Genomic DNA, 18,801 nt, shown 5'->3' on the forward strand with positions numbered 1-18,801 from the left:
AGGCATTTTGAAACTCTATACTGAATTTTTAAAATATTTTTTAATTTTTTATTATTTTATTTTAAAGTATTTTTTAACTGTAGTTGACACAATTCCTTTATTTATTTATTTTATATGTGGTGCTGAGGATCGAACCCAGGGCCTTGCACGTGCTTGGCGAGCACTCTACCACTGAGCCACAACCCCAGCCCTCATTCTGAATTCTTTACACCCCTCACTAAGGAGCCTTGACATTTTTTTTTCTTTTTTTATGGGCTGGGGATTGAATTTTTTATTTTAATGTTTTTTTTTTTTTTTTAATTTTGAGACATAATCTCACTAATTGCTCGGGCTGGCCCACCTCCTGAGTAGCTGGGATTACAGGTGTGTGCCACCTTGCCCAGTTAAGAACTGAATTTCTTTAAAAGATATAGGGCTTTTAGATTTCAATTTGTATACATTCTCTTAAGTTGTATTCTCAGGAAATTTGTTTTTTCATTTATATTGAATTTATTATGTTTATGATGACCTTTGAATGTCTGCAAAAAATTATTAATGATGTTCCCTCTTCCACTCTAGATAATTCATGTATTCTCTCTCTCTCTCTCTCTCTCTCTCTGAGGGTCATGCCATGTTGCCCTGGCTGGTCTCCAACTCCTGGGCCCAGGAGACCTCCTGAGTAGCTGGGATTATGGGTTCCCCTCACTGTGCTTGGCTATTTTTTCTCTATTAACTTGTTCAGGTTTTTACTAATTTATTAGCCTTTTTAAGAAACTAAATTTTTATTTTCTCTGTTGTATACTTGTATATGTCTACTTCAGTATGTCATCTCTGCTCTTCAGCCTTTCATTCTACTTAATTTATTCTTTGTAGCTTCTTAGCAAACAGGTATAATTGATTTAAAATATTTTAATCTAAGCTTCCAAAGTCTATAACTTTTCTTCTAAAGTACTACTTTAACTATATTCCACAAATTTTGATGTGTTGTCATTATTGTTTAGTGGGCAAAGATATAATACCTAAGGAACAATATGGCTAACTTGCAAAGGATGGGTCTTTAAGCACTATTAAAAAGGGGTGGGGAGCAAAAATGGATGAGTGTATTCAGTTATACACACTGAATTGAAACTTTGGTACTAGGAATCAGAATATTTTATCATATAGCATTAACATAAAAGTGTGTAGTGTCAAAGGAATAGAATCACCAGCATTCAAGAGCAGCTTTGGGGGCTGGGATTGTGGCTTAGTAGAAGAGCACGCACCTAGCATATGGCGAGGCCCTGAGTTCCATCCTCAGCACCACATATAAGTAAATAAATAAAATAAAGTTATTGTGTCCATCCACAACTGAAAATATTTTAAAAATTCAAACAGTTAAAAAAAATTCTGTTAATCACCAACATCTTCAAAGGACCAAGAACAAAAATGTGTTTTCAGAGATCCAGACACAAGTGAATGAAGAGCATCTCCTCACACTGCTTTCCCATGGTACTCAGGAGGGGCTACTTCATAATTGCTGGCACTACACAAAGTTGCAGAATTCTTTGTCAGGTACTTGAGGAAATCGTGAAGATAATTCAGTAATAAAGCAAGGCTCTTCTCATCCAGAGGTGTATAGGCCAATATTGCTCCAATTCCTACAAATAATCTCAGTAGATATGGCGCTCCATATACCTGAGACATGGGTGCATCAGGATGATCTACAAGAATCTCAGCATGGTGTGGTCTCTTGAATTTGTAGAGCAGTGGGGTGCCCATTGAAGTATTCTTTTTATTCCTGACACAATTCATTAATAGCATACTTATTATCTATTTCCCCGAGATTTCTTTTAAATTGCATAGTATCTAGAATAGAATCCACATTCTTCTTTGCAGGAAGATAAAGGAGCTATTTGGTCAGGTAATTAAGTCCCAGTCATCAACAAGCCGTGGTTTTAGCTCTTCAGGAATCTTTACTTTAGCTTCAACTCTGTTCATAAATGTTTCTTCATTTTCAACAGTAGGATCTACCTGGGGCCCCTTTCTTCCAAGGAGGCGGAGGTGTCGCACTAATTACTGCCACCATCTCCATTTCCAGGTGTTTTCTGTTTTTTCTTTTTTGTTTTCACCTCAACTTTTTCTGTTACAGACTAGATGTCTTCTTTCCTGGACCCCCCCCTTTCACTTTCCCCTTGCATACTGCCCCCATTGACTTTTTGGGGTTCTCGCTGTTTCTGCAGATCGGTGTCCACGTACTTGAGAACTCTGCTCGTTGGAACCCATTCATCCCAATTTTTATTCCAACCGCTGTAATGTGTAAGTATTTCACTTGTTTGTCCTTTATGGCAACCTTAACACACTATGCTTCACAAAGAGGCCCATGAAAGCACCCTACTCGCTCACCCTCCTGGCATTTCAGCTTCGGGTCCTGCTTGAGCGCAGTTTATAAGTGACTCATGGCTGCCTCCTTCTCCCACCACCAGCGACTACTGCTCCCTACTCTCTACCTGACCCAACTTCGCGTCAGAGGCGAGGTCAGGTACTGCAAGCTCCACGTCTTGGGTCTGATTTGGAGTTTTGAAATTTCAAACCACTATTGTAGATTCATCTGTTTCTCCCTTTAGTTTGTTCAGCTTTTGCTTCATGTATTTTGAATCTTTATTACTTGGTGTATACACATTTGTGTGTCATTTTAATGAATTGACCCTGCTGTCATTCCTTTTATCTCTTAATACCAATTTTGTCTAATACTAGTACAACCAGGCCAGTTTTCTTGTACTTACTATTTGGATGGCATACCTTATTCCATCTTTTTTCCTTGAACTTATTTGTTATTTTACATTTAAAATGCATCTCTTGGGGGCTGGGGAGGTATGTAGCTCAGTTGATAGAGTGCTTTCCTCTTATGCACAATGCCCTGAGTTCAATCCCCAGCACCACACACACTCTCACACAAACAACAACAACAACAACAATAAAACATCTCTTGCAGGCAGTATGTGGTTGAGTTTGACTTAAAAAAAAAAAAATCCAGTATGACAATCTCTGGACCATTCACATTGATCATTAACTTGTCTGGGTTCATGTTTGCTTTTTTGTTGATTTCTATTTGTCCCATTTTAAAATCCACTACTTCTCCTTTCCTGCCTTTTTTGAGGGAGTTAATCAATTTTTTTCTAATACATTTTTTGTATTTGCTTTTCAGCTATATTTCTATGTATCTATTGTAGGAATTACAATAGATATTCTTATTTAACAGAGTCTGCTTGGAATTAATATTGTATCACTTAAGTATATGAAGTTTTCTTGATTAGCTACGTACTTACTGGCTACTTGCTTCCTGTATTTTCATAGAGATTGGGAGTCTTTTTTTGTGGATGTTGGTGATTTTTAGAGAGGGTCTAAGTTTCTTTGGGCCTTGCTAAATTGCTGAAGCTGTCCTCAAACTTGGAATCATCCTGCCTCAGTCTCCAGTCACTGGGATTACAAATGTGTGTCACCATGCCAGGCTTGAGGATTTTGTCTTTAATATTCAGTATTGTTAGAGGCTAGAACATTCTGTGGCATACTGTGTAGGCATGCATTGTACGTAAGCACTTTGTACACATTTATTCATTGGTGAATCTGTTAGGTATGTAGTGATATCTCATTGTGGTTGTAATTTTTCTGTTTCCTTGATAAAAAAATTTGAGCACCTTTTTGTTTGAAGTGCTTATTTGCTGTTCCCCCCATTTCCTATTTGATTATGCTATCTATTGATCTATAGGGGTTCTTTATATATTCTGGATGAATCTTTATTCAAATACATTATGAACATTCTCCCACTTTGTGTTTTGTTCTTCTATATTCTTAATCGTGTTTTTGGATAAAAATAGATTCTTAAAACTTAATATGGTAAAATTTACCACTTTTTTTATTTCTGGTTAGTGCTTTCTTAGCTCCTTTAAGAAATCTTTGGGGACTGGGATTGTGGCTCAGTGACTACATGCTTGCCTTGTACATGTGAGGCCCTGGGTTCGATTCTCAGCACCACATAAAAAGAAAATTAAAAGTTTTTTTTTTTTTTAAATGTCCTCATTTGCTATTAAAAAAAAAGAAATCTTTGCAACCTCAATTCTATAAAGATATTGTTTTCCTCTAAAGAATTTGTTTTACTTTTTAGAATTTGATCATTTATACATCTCGAATTGTTTGTGTGCAGTGTGAAGTAAGAGTCAAGAGTAATTTTTTGCCAGGCACAGTGGAGGAGGCCAAGACAGGAGGATCACAAGTTTGAGAGCAGCTTCAGCAAGGACCTATCTAAAAAAAAAAAAAAAAAAAAAAAAACGGGGGTGGGGGGTGCTGGGGATGTGGCTCAGTGGTTAAATGCCCCTGGGTTCAATCCTGGTAATTAAAAAAAAAAAAAAGTAATTTTTCCATTCATATGGATATGTGACTGACCCAATGCTCCTTATTGAAAAGATCACCATTTCCCAACTACATTGCAGAGGAACTTTTATTATAAATCAGATGACCACACATATATATGTTGGGCCTTTTTTAGGGTTCTTCATTTTGATCCATTGTTCTGTTTTTTTCATTCTTCAGTAATACCATACCGCCTTAATGACCACAGATCACATTAATAAATTCAAGGAGAAAAACATCATTGTGCCAAAATGGCATCTGACACTATTCCATTGGCATTTCTAATAACAGAAGTTAAGTAGGGTCTTCAAGAAACAACTGAGACAAACAGTCTATTTAAACCTAGAGTAAACATTACACTAAGTGATTTCCATTAAATTTGGAGAAATAATTAGATGCCTGCTATCATCAATAATCCCACTAAACCTTTTCTGAAGGTTCTATTATAAGATTAATAAAATAATTGCTATACATATTCAGGAAAAACCAAAATTATATCTATTTGCAGTTAACAAAACTGTTTAGAAAACTAAGAGTCTAGTAAAACATAAAATTAAAAGATTAGACCTTTGAAAATCTTTTGTGATAATGAAAATTATTATTGCATTCATATTTAAATTTTAACTTGACAAAATCACCATAAATACAGATATAAGCCATAACCTGGAAGACAGTTAAATCCATCACTTATAACACGTAAAGGATTACTATCTGGATAAGAATATCACAAATCTTACATGAATTTTTTTTTAAATGGGCAAGATGTGAATTAGCAAGTTGTTTAGTCACGAAACAGATGTTTACAGATGCTTAACTCATTATTAATCAAGAAAATATTAAAACTCATACCAGACATGGATATAAGGAATTGCTTCACTAGTTAAAGGCATTATAAATTTACCACAATGCTACTCTACTTCTGTAGCAATATCCGGCAAGGGTGAAAGTGAACATAAATTGTGAGAAAGTAATCTCGCTTTTTGATAAGCACCTTAGAAAAACTCTCATGTATAGCAAGAAACAGAGATATTCAGTAAGGCATTTTTCAGTGAAAAACTGTATATAATAAGAATATTTATCAATAAAAGGTTTAAATACATATACAGACAGGGCCTATGGGTTTTCTATTCCATTGAAAAAGCACCTTGTATAGACTGTGGAGTGCTGGATATCAAACCTCAGGGCCACATGCATGTTGGGCAAGGGATCTACCATTGAGTCATGCCTTTAATCCCCTAAAAAAGCACCATTTTAAGTTTTAAAAATGCAAGCAGCTGGGTACATAGCATGTTAATTGCTTTCTTTGCCATACAACCATAGATCTGCCATAATGGAGACATTTCAATCCTTGAAGTACTTCTGGTAATGGCAACATCTGCCCAAGAACATCTGGAATACGTAAGAGTTCTATATGAAGTCTGAGATGTTTTTGGTTTAGATAAAATGAAACAGTCTGTGAATCTTTTTATAGGCACTTAATGTGATTCCTGCCCCCAAAATATGGTATGCAGAGCTCCTATGCTTGTTTTAACAAAAACATTTTCTTCAAATACTATTAAGTACTATATTTTCAGAAAATTTCAGTAAATGTGCTGTCTCCAAGAAACCTCTGTTAACATGAAATTGTTACAGATTGTTACAAATTGTTATCAAACATCCATCTATAAGCAAAAACTAATTTTATTCTTATATCAGTAATTTTACTTAAGATATTTTGTGTTAATTTTACTCTTTATGAATACAAACAATTTGAAATCCTGAGTGGTAAAGATGTATTATTCCAGATGATGAATGATTGATTAGCGACAACTGCCCTATCAGAGCAAAATAGACTTGGAAGTACAAATCTTAAGGTATATCTTTGTGGCATCAGAGATTTGGTTGAAAATAAAGAGTTGTGACAATATTCATTTTAATTTGTAGAAGGTGCTAAGGTTGAATGTGCACCCCAAAGTTCATGTGTTGGAAAACTTTATCCCCAGTGGGACACTCTTAAGAGGTGGGACCTGGAAGAGATGAATATGTCATAAGGCCTCTGTCTTCATGAATGGATTAATGTAATCATTTTGGAAGTGGGTTATTTATTGCAGAAATGGGTTCCTCTTCTTTCTCTCCCCACCCCCAGTACTGGGGATTGAACCCAGAGCTTTGCATAGCTAGGCAAGTGTTTTGCCACTGAGGCCTCTACCTTCATGAGAGGATTATCATGAGAATGGGTTTGTTATAGAAGTGGGTTTCTTATTATAAAAGAGAAAGCTTACCCCTCTTGCTCTCTCTCATCCTCAATTTATCCTTCCACCATGGGATGAAGGCTCTCATTAGATGCCAGCCCCTCAATCTTGGCCTTTTCAACCTCCAGTACCATTAGCCAATAAATTCCTATTCATTGCAAATTACAGTCCACAGTATTCTCTTATAGCAGCACAAAGCAGACTAGGCCAATAAATTTTCATGTTGAATTTCTATGTTTTCATATGTATAAATTGCTGAGTCTGGTCTTGAACTTGCGAGGAGGTCTCCTTGCTGGAATTACAAGTGTGAGCAAAGCTGATGAAGTTCAGATAAATGAAAATAGTTAGGAAAATAATGTAAAAAAAACGTTGGAGGGTTGGGGTTTAACTCATTTGGTAGAGTTTTTGCCTAGTATGTGTGAGGCACTGGGTTCAATCCTTAGCAACACATTAAAAATAAATAAATAAAGGGATAATATCTGTTGCCTACGATTAAAAAAAATAATGGAGCTGGGTCATGTCTTTTGTCCAACATTGTTAAATTGTTCAAGTTAGAAATAAAAAAAATCTAGGGTCTGGGGATATAGCTCAGTTGGTAGAGTGCTTGCTTTACATACACAAGGCCCTGGGTTCAATCCCTAGCATCACATATACACACACACACACACACAAAAAAAAAAAAACCCTAAAAAATCTAAATACATAATTAAATCACAAAGGTCAGAGCCCTATGTATTTCTGGCAAGATTATTTTATGTTTTATAATTATTTTAATAGATATTGCATTTAATTTACTGATACTTTATTAATATAGTCTGCATGTATCTTATGTAAAATAGGTCTAGATTTTTCTTTTGAGATGGTATTCTTATCTTTTGTTGTTGTTGTTAAATACTTATTTTTATTGTAGTTGGATACAATACCTTTATTTTATGTGATGCTGAGGATCAAACCCAGGGCCTCGAATGTGCTAGGCTAGTGAGTGCTCTACCAATGAGCTATAACCCCAGCCCTCTCATCTATTTTTATTATTGGGATATTTGCATTATAGAATAATCTAGAGATTATTAGTTCTTTAAAATATTTATTACCTGAAAAACTATTAATTCTTTTTTTAAAAAATAAGATCATAACCACATTTCATTTCCTTCCTTCATCTATAGATCTGTTCAGGGTTTCTGTAATATCTTGAGCCAATTTTGATAATTTAGGTTTCTTAGGATAACTCATTCTCTGTTTGTTTATACATATGCAACTATATGTATGTGTTAACATATAACTTAAAATTTTTAAATCTCCTTGATATATTTAGCTATTCACCTTTCTCATACATAAAGCTGTAACTGATTTATCTTTTCCCCCCTCAATAACTGCCAATTCTGTATTAATTATCTCTGCAAAGAGAACACCCTTGGTTAGAGTCTACTACTTTAGACTTTAGTCGTTCCATTTATTTCTTTTATCATATAAATTACTTCCTACTACTTATTGTATCCATTAGCTTTTCATCACTGTGACGACATACCTGAGGAAATCAACTCAAAGGAAAGATTTAGTGTGGTTCATGGTTTCAGCTGGGTAGCTCCATTGTTTCTGAGCCTGTAATGAAGCAGTACGTCATGGCAGGGAACATTAGCGGAGCAAAGCTGCTTACCTCATGGCAGCAGTGAAGAAGAAAGAGGCCAAGACAACAATATTTACCCTTCAAGGACATGCCACCAGTCACCTCCTTCCTCCAATTGAGCCCCACCTCCTAAAGTTTCTGCCATCTCCCAATACTGCCACCAGCTAGGGATCAAGTCTTCAACACATGAGCCTTTGGGGAACATTCCAGATATGCACTGTAACAAACATCTTAGTGTTTTTTTCTTTCTTATTTTAATCTTCTAGCTTAAGTTAATGCTTATTTTTTTCCATTACATATCAACTGCCTGTTACGTGACAGTCATTATAGGTATGGGAAAAGGATGGTGAACAAGACAAACACTGGTTCCTCAATCCAGGTTTTCTTTTTTTTTTTCCCCCCCACTTAATCCAGGTTTTCTAAATGCATTGTTTGGGGTTTTCTGTTAGTAGCGCTTTGGTGATTTCCCACAAATTTTCATTTGTAGGCAACACATTATTATTCATCTCTAAATATTTTAACATTCAGATTTGATTCTCTACCTTAAAATTTTTATTATGGAAATTTTCATATATATGTAAAGATAGTAAAAATAGCACAATGAACCCTGTGTGTCTATTATGAAGATACAACACAGCAACATTTTGCCAATCTTGTTTCATCTATTCCTCCCACATATTTTCAGTTACTTACAGAGATACTTTCTAAGGAATGCATCTTTAGGTGATTTCATTGTTATGCAAACATCACAGAGTCTACTTTGACACCTAAGATGGGTAATGATATTACATTAATGTCATTAATGACATTACATTAATGACATTAAGATAATAGGTGATAATATCTTATGGGATCAATGTTGAACATATGGTCAACTTTTTTTTTTTTTATTTTGTTGGTAGATGGACAGAACGCCTTTATTTTATTTGTTTGTTTTCATGTGGTGCTAAGGATCGAACCAAGTGCCTCACACATGCGAGGCAAATGCTCTGCCACTGAGCTACAGGCCCAGCCCTGTGGCCCACTGTTGACTGAAAAATCATTATGTGATGCATGACTACATTTTAAAGCAAATCATAGGGCATGACATAATTTTACCCTTCAATACTTCAGTATAGATCTCTAGCACATACTTATACACACACCCATAATGCCAACATAATGCATAACATAATGAACAATTGCTTAGTATCATTTAATACATAATCCATGGTTATATTTACACAATATATAAAAAAATTGTCACTAATTTGTCCAAATCAGGATTGGACTGACTACATTTTCTGTACCCTTAATGCTCTGGCAGTTCAGGCCTTGATCCTGAAGACTCCTCCCAAGACTAGCTAATGCATAGATAGCAATAGTTCCCCTGTGAGTAGATCTTTGATATACAAACCAAACAATCCAGAGCCCACATTCCCAACCATGCTTTATCAAACTCACATACCACATCAAAACTCCCCAGCCCTAAATTACCCTAGGGCCAGGTACTGAACAACTAGCAATCACCTCTGTAGCACAGAATCTGCCAAAATTATCAAACTATCCACCCTAAACTTACTCAAGTGTCTAGCCTGCCTTACCCAGTCCTTCCCCCCAAATAACAATAAACAACAAATCACTAATAAATGCCTTGGGGCTTGCATTATCCTCTCTATTTCTGCTTTTACCCAAGTCTTTGGGTGCTTCCCCATATGGCCCTACATGCAAGCCAGGCCTCCTTTCAGATAATAGAATACCTGTTTTTAGGGATCTGAGAATAAACTTCTTTCTTCAAGACCATAATTTTTATGTCTATCACCATGCCTAATTAAAACAAATCCCAAGTACATTAAAATGTTAAAACACAAGGATACCAATATGTTCCATACACTGTACTTGATATGTCTATTATTCTTGACATAGGATTATGGTTCTTTTTGTTCTTGATATGTATTTTGGTTAAGAAATTAGACCATTAATTCAGGAAACTTTTCAAATTGTGGATTTCCTTATTTGCTTCTTTGTGTCACTAATCTGTTCCTTAGTTCTCCATGTTTCCTATAAATGGGTAATTAGATTCAGAGACTAAGTTGTAATTCTGAAGCAAATTTTTAGGGGAGAGGGATATTTCACAGGAGATACTTTATATATTGATTGTATCACATCTAGAAAGGCATAGCCTGGCTGATCTAATTTAGAAATGTTAATGTAGATTAGTGGGTGCTGCCATTCAGCACCACCAATCATAAGCTTTCTATCAATCCTTTACCCATGGTCTTGTATCCATGGATATCTCCACCAAGACCCATTATTTTATAAATAAGCATAATTTTCAAATTCTATCACTCCTTTGATCTTTACCAGCTAGAATTCTCTATTAATAAACTATCCTTCATCAACTTTTGGTTGTTTTGAAATGCAGTTCATAAAGGTAAGGAAAGATTTAAATGTTCCAGTCTTTCCCTTTATTTATCAATAATGCACTAGTGTGCTCCATAGCTGATCAATGCATTTGGTTAGGGAAAAAAAGCAATCAAAGGCTACAGTGGTATAAAAAAAAAAAAAAAAAGGACACAGAAGCCAATATGAAGGGAGTCGAACTAGCCTATGTAGCTTTTTTTTTTTTTTTTTAAGTTACAAAGGAGTGACTAAACAAACAATGTAGGCAGGCGTGGTGGCACACAATTGTAAATCAGTACTTGGGAGTCCGGGATCACTTGAGCTCAGCAGTTTGGACACCAGCCTGCAGAACGTGGCAAAAAAACTCATCTCCAATGGGGCAAAAAATGCAGGAGTTATAATACAGGTGAGTTTAAATTTACAAATAGCTTCCTTTTATGTTATCTTTTGTTAGCCTTTAATTAAATATTAACTAAGACCTGAGAATGTAGATTGCAGAATACCTGTTTTATTAATAAACTGAAAAATAATTTCTCATTTTCAGTATTTTAACAAGAATAAGGGATAAATGTTGGTAGAAGGCATATTTATATTCATTACTTCTATAGTCTTTTTTTTTTTTTTTTGATACCAGGGATTGAACCCAGGAGTGCTTAACCACTGAGAATAGTCTTTCAAGAGAATTCTCAAAAGAGTAATATTAAGAATAATGATAAAACAAAATATAGTGGCTTAAAACAACAGCCAATTTTTAAATTCTTTTATGATTATGCATCAGGAGTTGGGCAGGGACTTAGCTGGTTGAGTCTTCTATTCCACATGGTGTCAGTTGAGGTTACTCAGTGGTGATCAGCTGGTCTAGAGGATCAAAAACTCTTTCACTCAAATATCTGGTGTCTTAAAGGGCATGTCTGGAAGACTGGATTCATCAGGTATCTCTCCCTGTATATATAATCTCAGGGCTTCTCCATTTGCTAGACTTTGTTACATGACAGTTCAGAGCTTGAGAAAGTGTTTTAAGAGATGAAGTAAACTTAACAGTAAAGCATGGACCCAGAAACTGCACAGAAGTACTTCTACTATGTTCTACTGGACAAAGCAGTCACAGATTCTGCCCATATTTAAGGGAGGAAATATGGACTCCATCTGTTAATGAGAACAATGTCAAGAATTTGCAGCCATTTTTGCTACAGTTTTATACCATCATTTTACAAAGAAGAAATTTCCGCCCAGAGCAGTTATGTTTTCTTCAATATAACCAAAAGAAAAAAGTGATGGGATAGAGATAAGTATCTTTCCCACATTGTTATGTTAATAGGATCAGTTACAACAAATGTGCTGAAGTGATGGTAGAACATATCAACATAGCCTTTTAATGGTATAAAACATAAAACAGCTACATGTAGGAAGCAAAAGAGATTATTACATTCATAGAATGTTCTACAACATAGTACTGATAAGATTTTCTTACATTTTTACATTATGAATTTTCAGATGATGGGTAAGGTGTGAATGTTGTCTAAAGGCCTTCTTACATTCTTTACATTCATAGGGTTTCTCACCAGAATGAATTCTCAAATGTTGGATAAGAGATGAATTGAGTCTAAAGGCCTTCCTACATTCCTTACACTCAAAGGGTTTTTCACCAGTGTGAATGCTTTGATGTAGAGTAAGTTTTTGGCGCAATCTAAAGGCTTTCCCACATTCCTTACATTTATAGGGTTTCTCACCAATATGAATACTCTGATGTTGTGTAAGTTGTGAAAGTAGTCTAAAGGCTTTTCCACATTCCTTACAATCATAGGGTTTAACACCAATATGAATACTCTGATGTGAAATAAGTTGTGAGTAACGACTAAAGGCCTTCCAGCATTCCTTACATTCGTAAGGTTTTTCACCAGTATGAATTCTATGATGGAGAATAAGATGATAACCACGACTAAAGGTTTTTCCACATTCCTTACACTCATAGGGTTTCTCACCAGTATGAATTCTCTGATGGAGTGTTAGTTGCTGTCTCACTCTAAAAGCCTTCCCACATTCCTTACATTCATAGGGTTTCTCACCAGTATGAAGTTTGTGATGTACTCTAAGTCCAGAGCCACACAAAAAGTCCTTCCCACATTCTTTACATTCATACAGTCTGTCAGCAATATTAAGCTTTTGATGTCGAGTAAGGTGTGCATACTGTCTAAAGGCCTTCCCACATTCTTTACATACATAGGGTTTCTCACCAGTATGAATCCTCTGATGGAGAGTAAGTTGTCCTCGAACTCTGAAGGCTTTCCCACATTCTTTACATTCATAGGGCTTCTCACCAATATGAATTTTCTGATGTACTCGAAGATCTGGGCCACACATGAAAGCTTCCCCACAATCCTTGCATTCATAGAGTTTTTCTCCAGAATGAAGTCTCTGATGTCTAGTGAGGTGTGCAGTTTGTCTAAAGGTCATCCCACATTCCTTACATTCATAGGGTTTTTCACCAGTATGAATTCTGTGATGAAAAGTAAGTTGCTGTCGTACTTTAAAAGCCTTCCCACATTCCTTACATTCATAGGGTTTCTCCACTAATTGAATTCTCTGACGTGGAGTCACAGATGTGCGCTTCTGATAAGAGGATACTTTTTCAGATGTGAGTTTCACTTGACTGAAGTATCCCTCTTGAGGTCCCTCTTGTCCTTCAAATTTTCTTTTGGATTCCCAGTCATTTTTTAAAATGAGGCCCTTAAGGCCATGGTTTTTAATTCTTTCCATTAGCTTCCACTGGGATAAATTTATTTCATAAATGTCATTTTCTGAAGATAACTTCTTGGTCTCACACCTGGTCTCCAAATCTAAAAGAACAAACAAAAGCACACACATACTGTTTTCTCTTTCTAAAAGAAGTAAAGTTTTGGAGCTGGGACTTTGGCTCAGTGGTAGAGTGCTCACCTAGCATGGGTGAGGCACTGGGTTCGATCCTCAGCACCATATAAAAATAAATAAAAATAAAGGCATTGTATCCAACTACAACTTAAAAAAAAGTATTTAAAAAAAAGAAGTAAAGTTTCGACAGTGGAAACAAGACAAAAGTAATACTCAAATTCTAAATAATATGGGGAAAAAAAAGCAAAAAAGGCAAAAAGGAACACCAGGAAAATGAGAGTTCAAATAAGACAGGAAGACTAATGGTTAAGCATTTAAGCCAGTGATTTTCAAGTTGAAGTGTGAATCAGAATTCCTGGGGAGCTTATTACAAATACTGAGGCTTAAATACCACCAAAACCACGTGCATCAGATTCTATATTCCCAGAGGAATATTTACTATTCTCCACACAATGATTCTGAAAGAGATGAAACATTAGGAATCCATACTTAATTTTTTCTTTTCAAAAATGTCTCTTTATTCTTAAAATTAAAATTAAGTTCATTGTGGTTAACAAGGCCATTTACCTACATATATCTTAAACCTCTGTTCCCTTTATTGCTACCTGGAAAGGCTTCCTTTTGGACATTACGAAATCTCCCAACTTCCTTTCATCTCTCAGGAATTTGCACAGTCTGCTCCATCTCCCACAAATTTCCTGATGGAGCTCTTTGCATGGCTGGCTCCTTCTCGTCCTAAGCTCTTAGATTAAAAGTTACTTCCTGGGGCTGGGGATGTGGCTCAAGCGGTAGCGCGCTCGCCTGGCATGCGTGCGGCCCGGGTTCGATCCTCAGCACCAAATACCAACAAAGATGTTGTGTCCGCAGAGAACTAAAAAATAAATATTAAAAATTCTCTCTCTCTCACTCTCTCTCCTCTCTCACTCTCTTTAAAAAAAAAAAAGTCACTTCCTTTGAGATCTACCCTACTTAGTACCTAAGTCTATGCTGTCATTCTTTATTTCTTGCCTTTATAACATATCCTACTTTTTGACACATATACTCACTAAATTTTGCCTTATACATGACAGGCAATTGCATTACCAGTGGCCTTTAGCCCCAGTCCTATTTTTCTTATTTTTACCAATCAATCTCCTCAAGAGCAGAGAGAATCCTAATTTACTCTCTATTAAGTAATGAATCCATAACACATAATTTTACTCACTTTATTCCCATAGTTATATAGTTATTCTGGATAGATTTATCTGCCCCTAGTCTCTCATACTTTCCTGTAATGATTAAATTCTCTCTTCATTCATTCAAGCTTGCTCAGCTAAATAAATAAATGGAAGAAGGTGGTTGCATATCCTTATCTATGCAGTATTCTCTGTACTACCCATTTACTCCTTCACATGGCTATGTGTTATTTTTTTGTCTCTACATTATGGCAAAGTTACTGAAGAATTTTATTTACTCAATTTCCCCTTAAGTTTATTACTCATTCATTTCATAAATATTCAACTGGTTTCCTTCTTTCCTCCTCTTACTCAGGTCTCTTTCTTTCTCTCATAGGCAAGACTATTTCAATATTTTCTGGAAACATATTAGTGATTTTTAAAAAAATATTTATTTTTTACTTGTAGTTGGGCACAATACCTTTATTTTATTTATTTTTCCTCTGGTGCTGAGGATCAAACCCAAGGCTTCGCATGTGCTAGGCAAGTGCTCTATCACTGAGCCACAGTCCCAGCCCCATACTAGTGATTTTTTGAGACAGGAAATCATATTTATATCTTATTGCAGTTCTTGTGAAATTCTTAGGCAAGAAATTAAAATGTAACTTACCCATATACACAATTATATTATGACCAATTTACCTATAAACATAACTATATCGCCTTCTTCCCCTCTACCCCAGCCTAAGGACATTGTTACCACAATCATGCCTCTCTCCATTGCATTAATTTCCTCTATTGAATCATTTGCATGAGCACACAAATATGCTGTAATATATCATCAAATACACTGCTTATAATCCATATCCTCAATGTTAACTATCAACATATTTCTTAGCACCACAACTTTAGCCTTTAACTAAGTACATTTAAAAAAATTTTTTTAGTTGTGGATGGACACAATACCTTTATTTATTATTTTATGTGGTGCTAAGACTTGAACCCAGTGCCTCACATGTGCCAGGCAAGCACTCTATCACTGAGCCACAACTCCACCCCCATAACTAAGTACATTTTAAGTATAAGTACAATGTATTTCCCAGTAAATATCAGATAAATAAACTCTCTAGGCAAAATTCTAGTTTCAGAGTCAATTACAAAGAAGGTGCTTCAGGTCCATTTTAAAAACAATTGAGATTCTTTGAGAAAATTGCATTAGTCTTTCTTTTTATCACTGATTCCTGTTGGTCTTTTGTTGGTAATCCATTTCTGTCAGTATCCTTACAGTCAACTTTGCCTTTTTTTTTTAATCATTGGATTCTTGTACAGCTTTTCTAGGCCATATGCGACTAACAAAAGGGGAAATCATAGGGTATATGTATAGCTCTAGAGAAGAATAGGAATGACAATACAAGGAATGCACACCATTCTCCCTGGCTCAAGCTCCTAAACCAAGAGGACAAAGTGGCCAAGGCAAAGTCTACATTTGGGAGGCAGGGAGGAGGACAAGCTGTCGCCCAGCCAAAAAGCATGTCCAAACAGGATGACAAAGGATTCGGTGTCAGCTTGAGGACATAATGGGATGGGGGAACTTTCAGGGCAGCTGCCTAGAACCAGAGCCTGGCAGCTGGGGCCATGACCTCAAAGAGTCATCTTACATACATTCTCCTAACTGCCTCCCCTATATCTCTCTCATCAACTCACTCCAATCAAGTTTTCATCCTGAAATAAATATTTACAAGGTCATCAGTATTCGCCATCTTACTAGAACCTGAGATCATTTCTCAGTTCTCACTCTACTTCCTCCAACTTGAAACATTTACTATTGTTTTTATTTATTTTCTCTCAGTGAGTGAATATTCCTTCTCTATCTCCTCTGTTGTCTCTGCCTTCAAAGGTCTAAGTTCTCCCATGAATTAGTTCTTAGGATTGTTTTTATCTCCTTTCTTCTATCTGCATCCTTCCTAAGTAATCACATCCAGATCCATGGATTTAATTCTAATCATAAAAGTAAAGATGCTCAAATATATATCCAGCTGTAATCTTTCCTGGCTCCAGATGGACATTTTCAATGACCTATTCAACGTCTCAAAGTGAAAAAGTTAAAATATACAAAATCAGAAACTGTCAATGTCAACCTTTCAAGCTGCTTTTCCTTATCTTCCCCTCTTAGATAAATTGTGCTTCTGTTCAACCAGCTTTTTTTAAGCAAATACCTTATTCTCCCTCTCCACTTTTTGTTACTGGGGATTGAGCCAGGGGTACTTACCCACTGAACTACATCCCCAGTCCCCTTTTTTTAATATTTATTTTTAAATTATAGGTGGACACAATATCTTTATTTTATGTGGTACTGAGGATGGAACTCAATGCCTCATGCATGCTAAGTGAGCACTCTACCACTGAGCCACAACCCCAGCCCCCCCCAGTCCCCTTTTTTATATTTTATTTTGAGACAAGGTCTTGCTCAGTTGCTTAGGGCCTCACTAAATTGATGAAGCTGGTTTTGAACTCATGATCTCCCTGCCTCAGCATCCCGAGTTGCTGGGATTATAGGTTGTGTGCCATCCTGCCCGGCCCTTTCTCTCCACTCTTTACTACTTACTCCACTTGTAATCTCAGTAGCATATTCTTTTTGTTTTTTTCAGGGTTCTTTTTTTTGGGGGGGTGGTATGGGAGATTGAACCCAGGGGCTACTAACCACTGAGGCAATCCCCAGCCCTTTTTTGTATTTTATTTAGAGACATGGTCTCACTGAGTTGCTAAGCGCCTCACCATTGCTGAAGCTGGCTTTGAACTTGAGATCCTCCTGCCTCAGTCTCCAGAGCTGCTTGGACTACAGGTGTGGCCACCACACCTGGCTTTTTCATGGTTCTAAAGATTGAACCTAAAGTACTCCATCACTGAACTATATTCCCAGCTCTTTTTATTTTGACACAGAGTCTTGCTAAATTACCCCAATTAGCCTCAATCTTGCAATCTTCCTGTCTCAGATTTCCATGTAGCTGGGATTCAGGCATGCACCCACATGCCCAACCCAATAGCATAATCAGTATATGTGTGTGTGTGTGTGTGTGTGTGTGTGTGTGTGTATGTGTGTGTGTGTGTGTGTGTGTGTGTGTGTGTATATATATATATATATGGACACAATACCTTTATTTTATTTATTTTTATGTGGTGCTGAGGATCAAACTTGGTGCCTCATGTGTGCTAGGGAAGTGCTTTACTACTGAACTACAACTGCAGCCCTGGCAGTACCTTCTACATGCTAGTCTCTAACAGTTTTCTTTTTATTGGTGGGGTGAATACACCAAAGATTGAACTTAGGGCACTCAACTGAGCTACATCCCCAGCCCTATTCTGTATTTTTTATTTAGAGATAGGGTCTTATGAGTTGCTTAGCACCTCGCTTTTGCTGAGGCTGGCTTTGAACTCAGGATTCTACTGCCTCAGCCTCCCAAGCTGCTGGGATTATAGGCATGCACCACCGCACCTGGTTTCTAACAGCTTCTTAGTACTTCTTATCATTGTCAGTCTTATCCAAACAATCATTATGTCTAGTCTGAACAACTGAAACTGGCTCTATACTGATCCCTCAGGCTTTTGCACTCAATCAGAGGGATCATTTTATAATACAAACAATGGCTTCTGATTTTTCTGATTACATTATCTGATCTTTTCCTAACACAGATTTCATATCTCTTGTTACTCTTCTTTCTCCTTCTCTGACCACAATGGCCTTCATGTCATTCCTCAAATACAAAAGGCTGACTTCTTACCCAGACCATTTCCATCTGCTCAGAATGATCTTCTCTCAGAAAATTTTATGGCTTAAACCCTTACTTTATGTCTTTCCTCAAATATCAGCTCCTCAAAAAAACCTTCTCTTGAGGCTGGGATTGTGGCTCAGCAGTAGAGCACTCGCCTAGCACAGGCAAGGCCCGGGTTCGATCCCCAGCACCACATAAAATTAAAGTATTGTGTTGTGTCCATCTACACCTAAAAAATAAACATTAAAAAAAATTCTCGGGGCCTGGGGATGTGGCTCAGGCCGTAGCGCGCTCGCCTGGCATGCGTGCGGCCCGGGTTCGATCCTCAGCACCACATACCAACAAAGATGTTGTGTCCGCCGAGAACTAAAAAATAAATATTAAAAAATTAAAAAAAAAAAAATTCT

At 36.5% G+C, this 18,801-nt stretch overlaps 1 protein-coding gene and 2 pseudogenes across 1 annotated transcript in view; all 3 read right to left on the reverse strand.

Moving 5' to 3' along the window:
• Positions 1 to 1,449: 1,449 nt before the first annotated feature.
• On the reverse strand, positions 1,450 to 2,241 carry LOC113176875 (mortality factor 4-like protein 1 pseudogene; annotated as a pseudogene).
• A 2,279-nt stretch (positions 2,242 to 4,520) lies between these two features.
• The window catches only part of LOC144250359 (zinc finger protein 82 homolog), a 29,123-nt gene continuing 14,842 nt past the window's right edge, over positions 4,521 to 18,801 (reverse strand). Inside the window, exons 5-6 of the mRNA XM_077793053.1 lie at positions 12,837 to 13,439; positions 4,521 to 5,754 (exon numbers count right to left, since the gene is read on the reverse strand). Coding sequence (XP_077649179.1) covers positions 5,624 to 5,754; positions 12,837 to 13,439 — 734 coding nt within the window. The 3' untranslated portion in view covers positions 4,521 to 5,623. The remainder of the gene's footprint in view (positions 5,755 to 12,836; positions 13,440 to 18,801) is intronic.
• Positions 15,840 to 16,052, reverse strand: LOC113176874 (UPF0729 protein C18orf32 homolog pseudogene; annotated as a pseudogene).

Source organism: Urocitellus parryii, chromosome 15, assembly GCF_045843805.1.
Source record: "Urocitellus parryii isolate mUroPar1 chromosome 15, mUroPar1.hap1, whole genome shotgun sequence".
In the NCBI taxonomy this organism is placed as follows: Eukaryota; Metazoa; Chordata; class Mammalia; order Rodentia; family Sciuridae; genus Urocitellus; species Urocitellus parryii.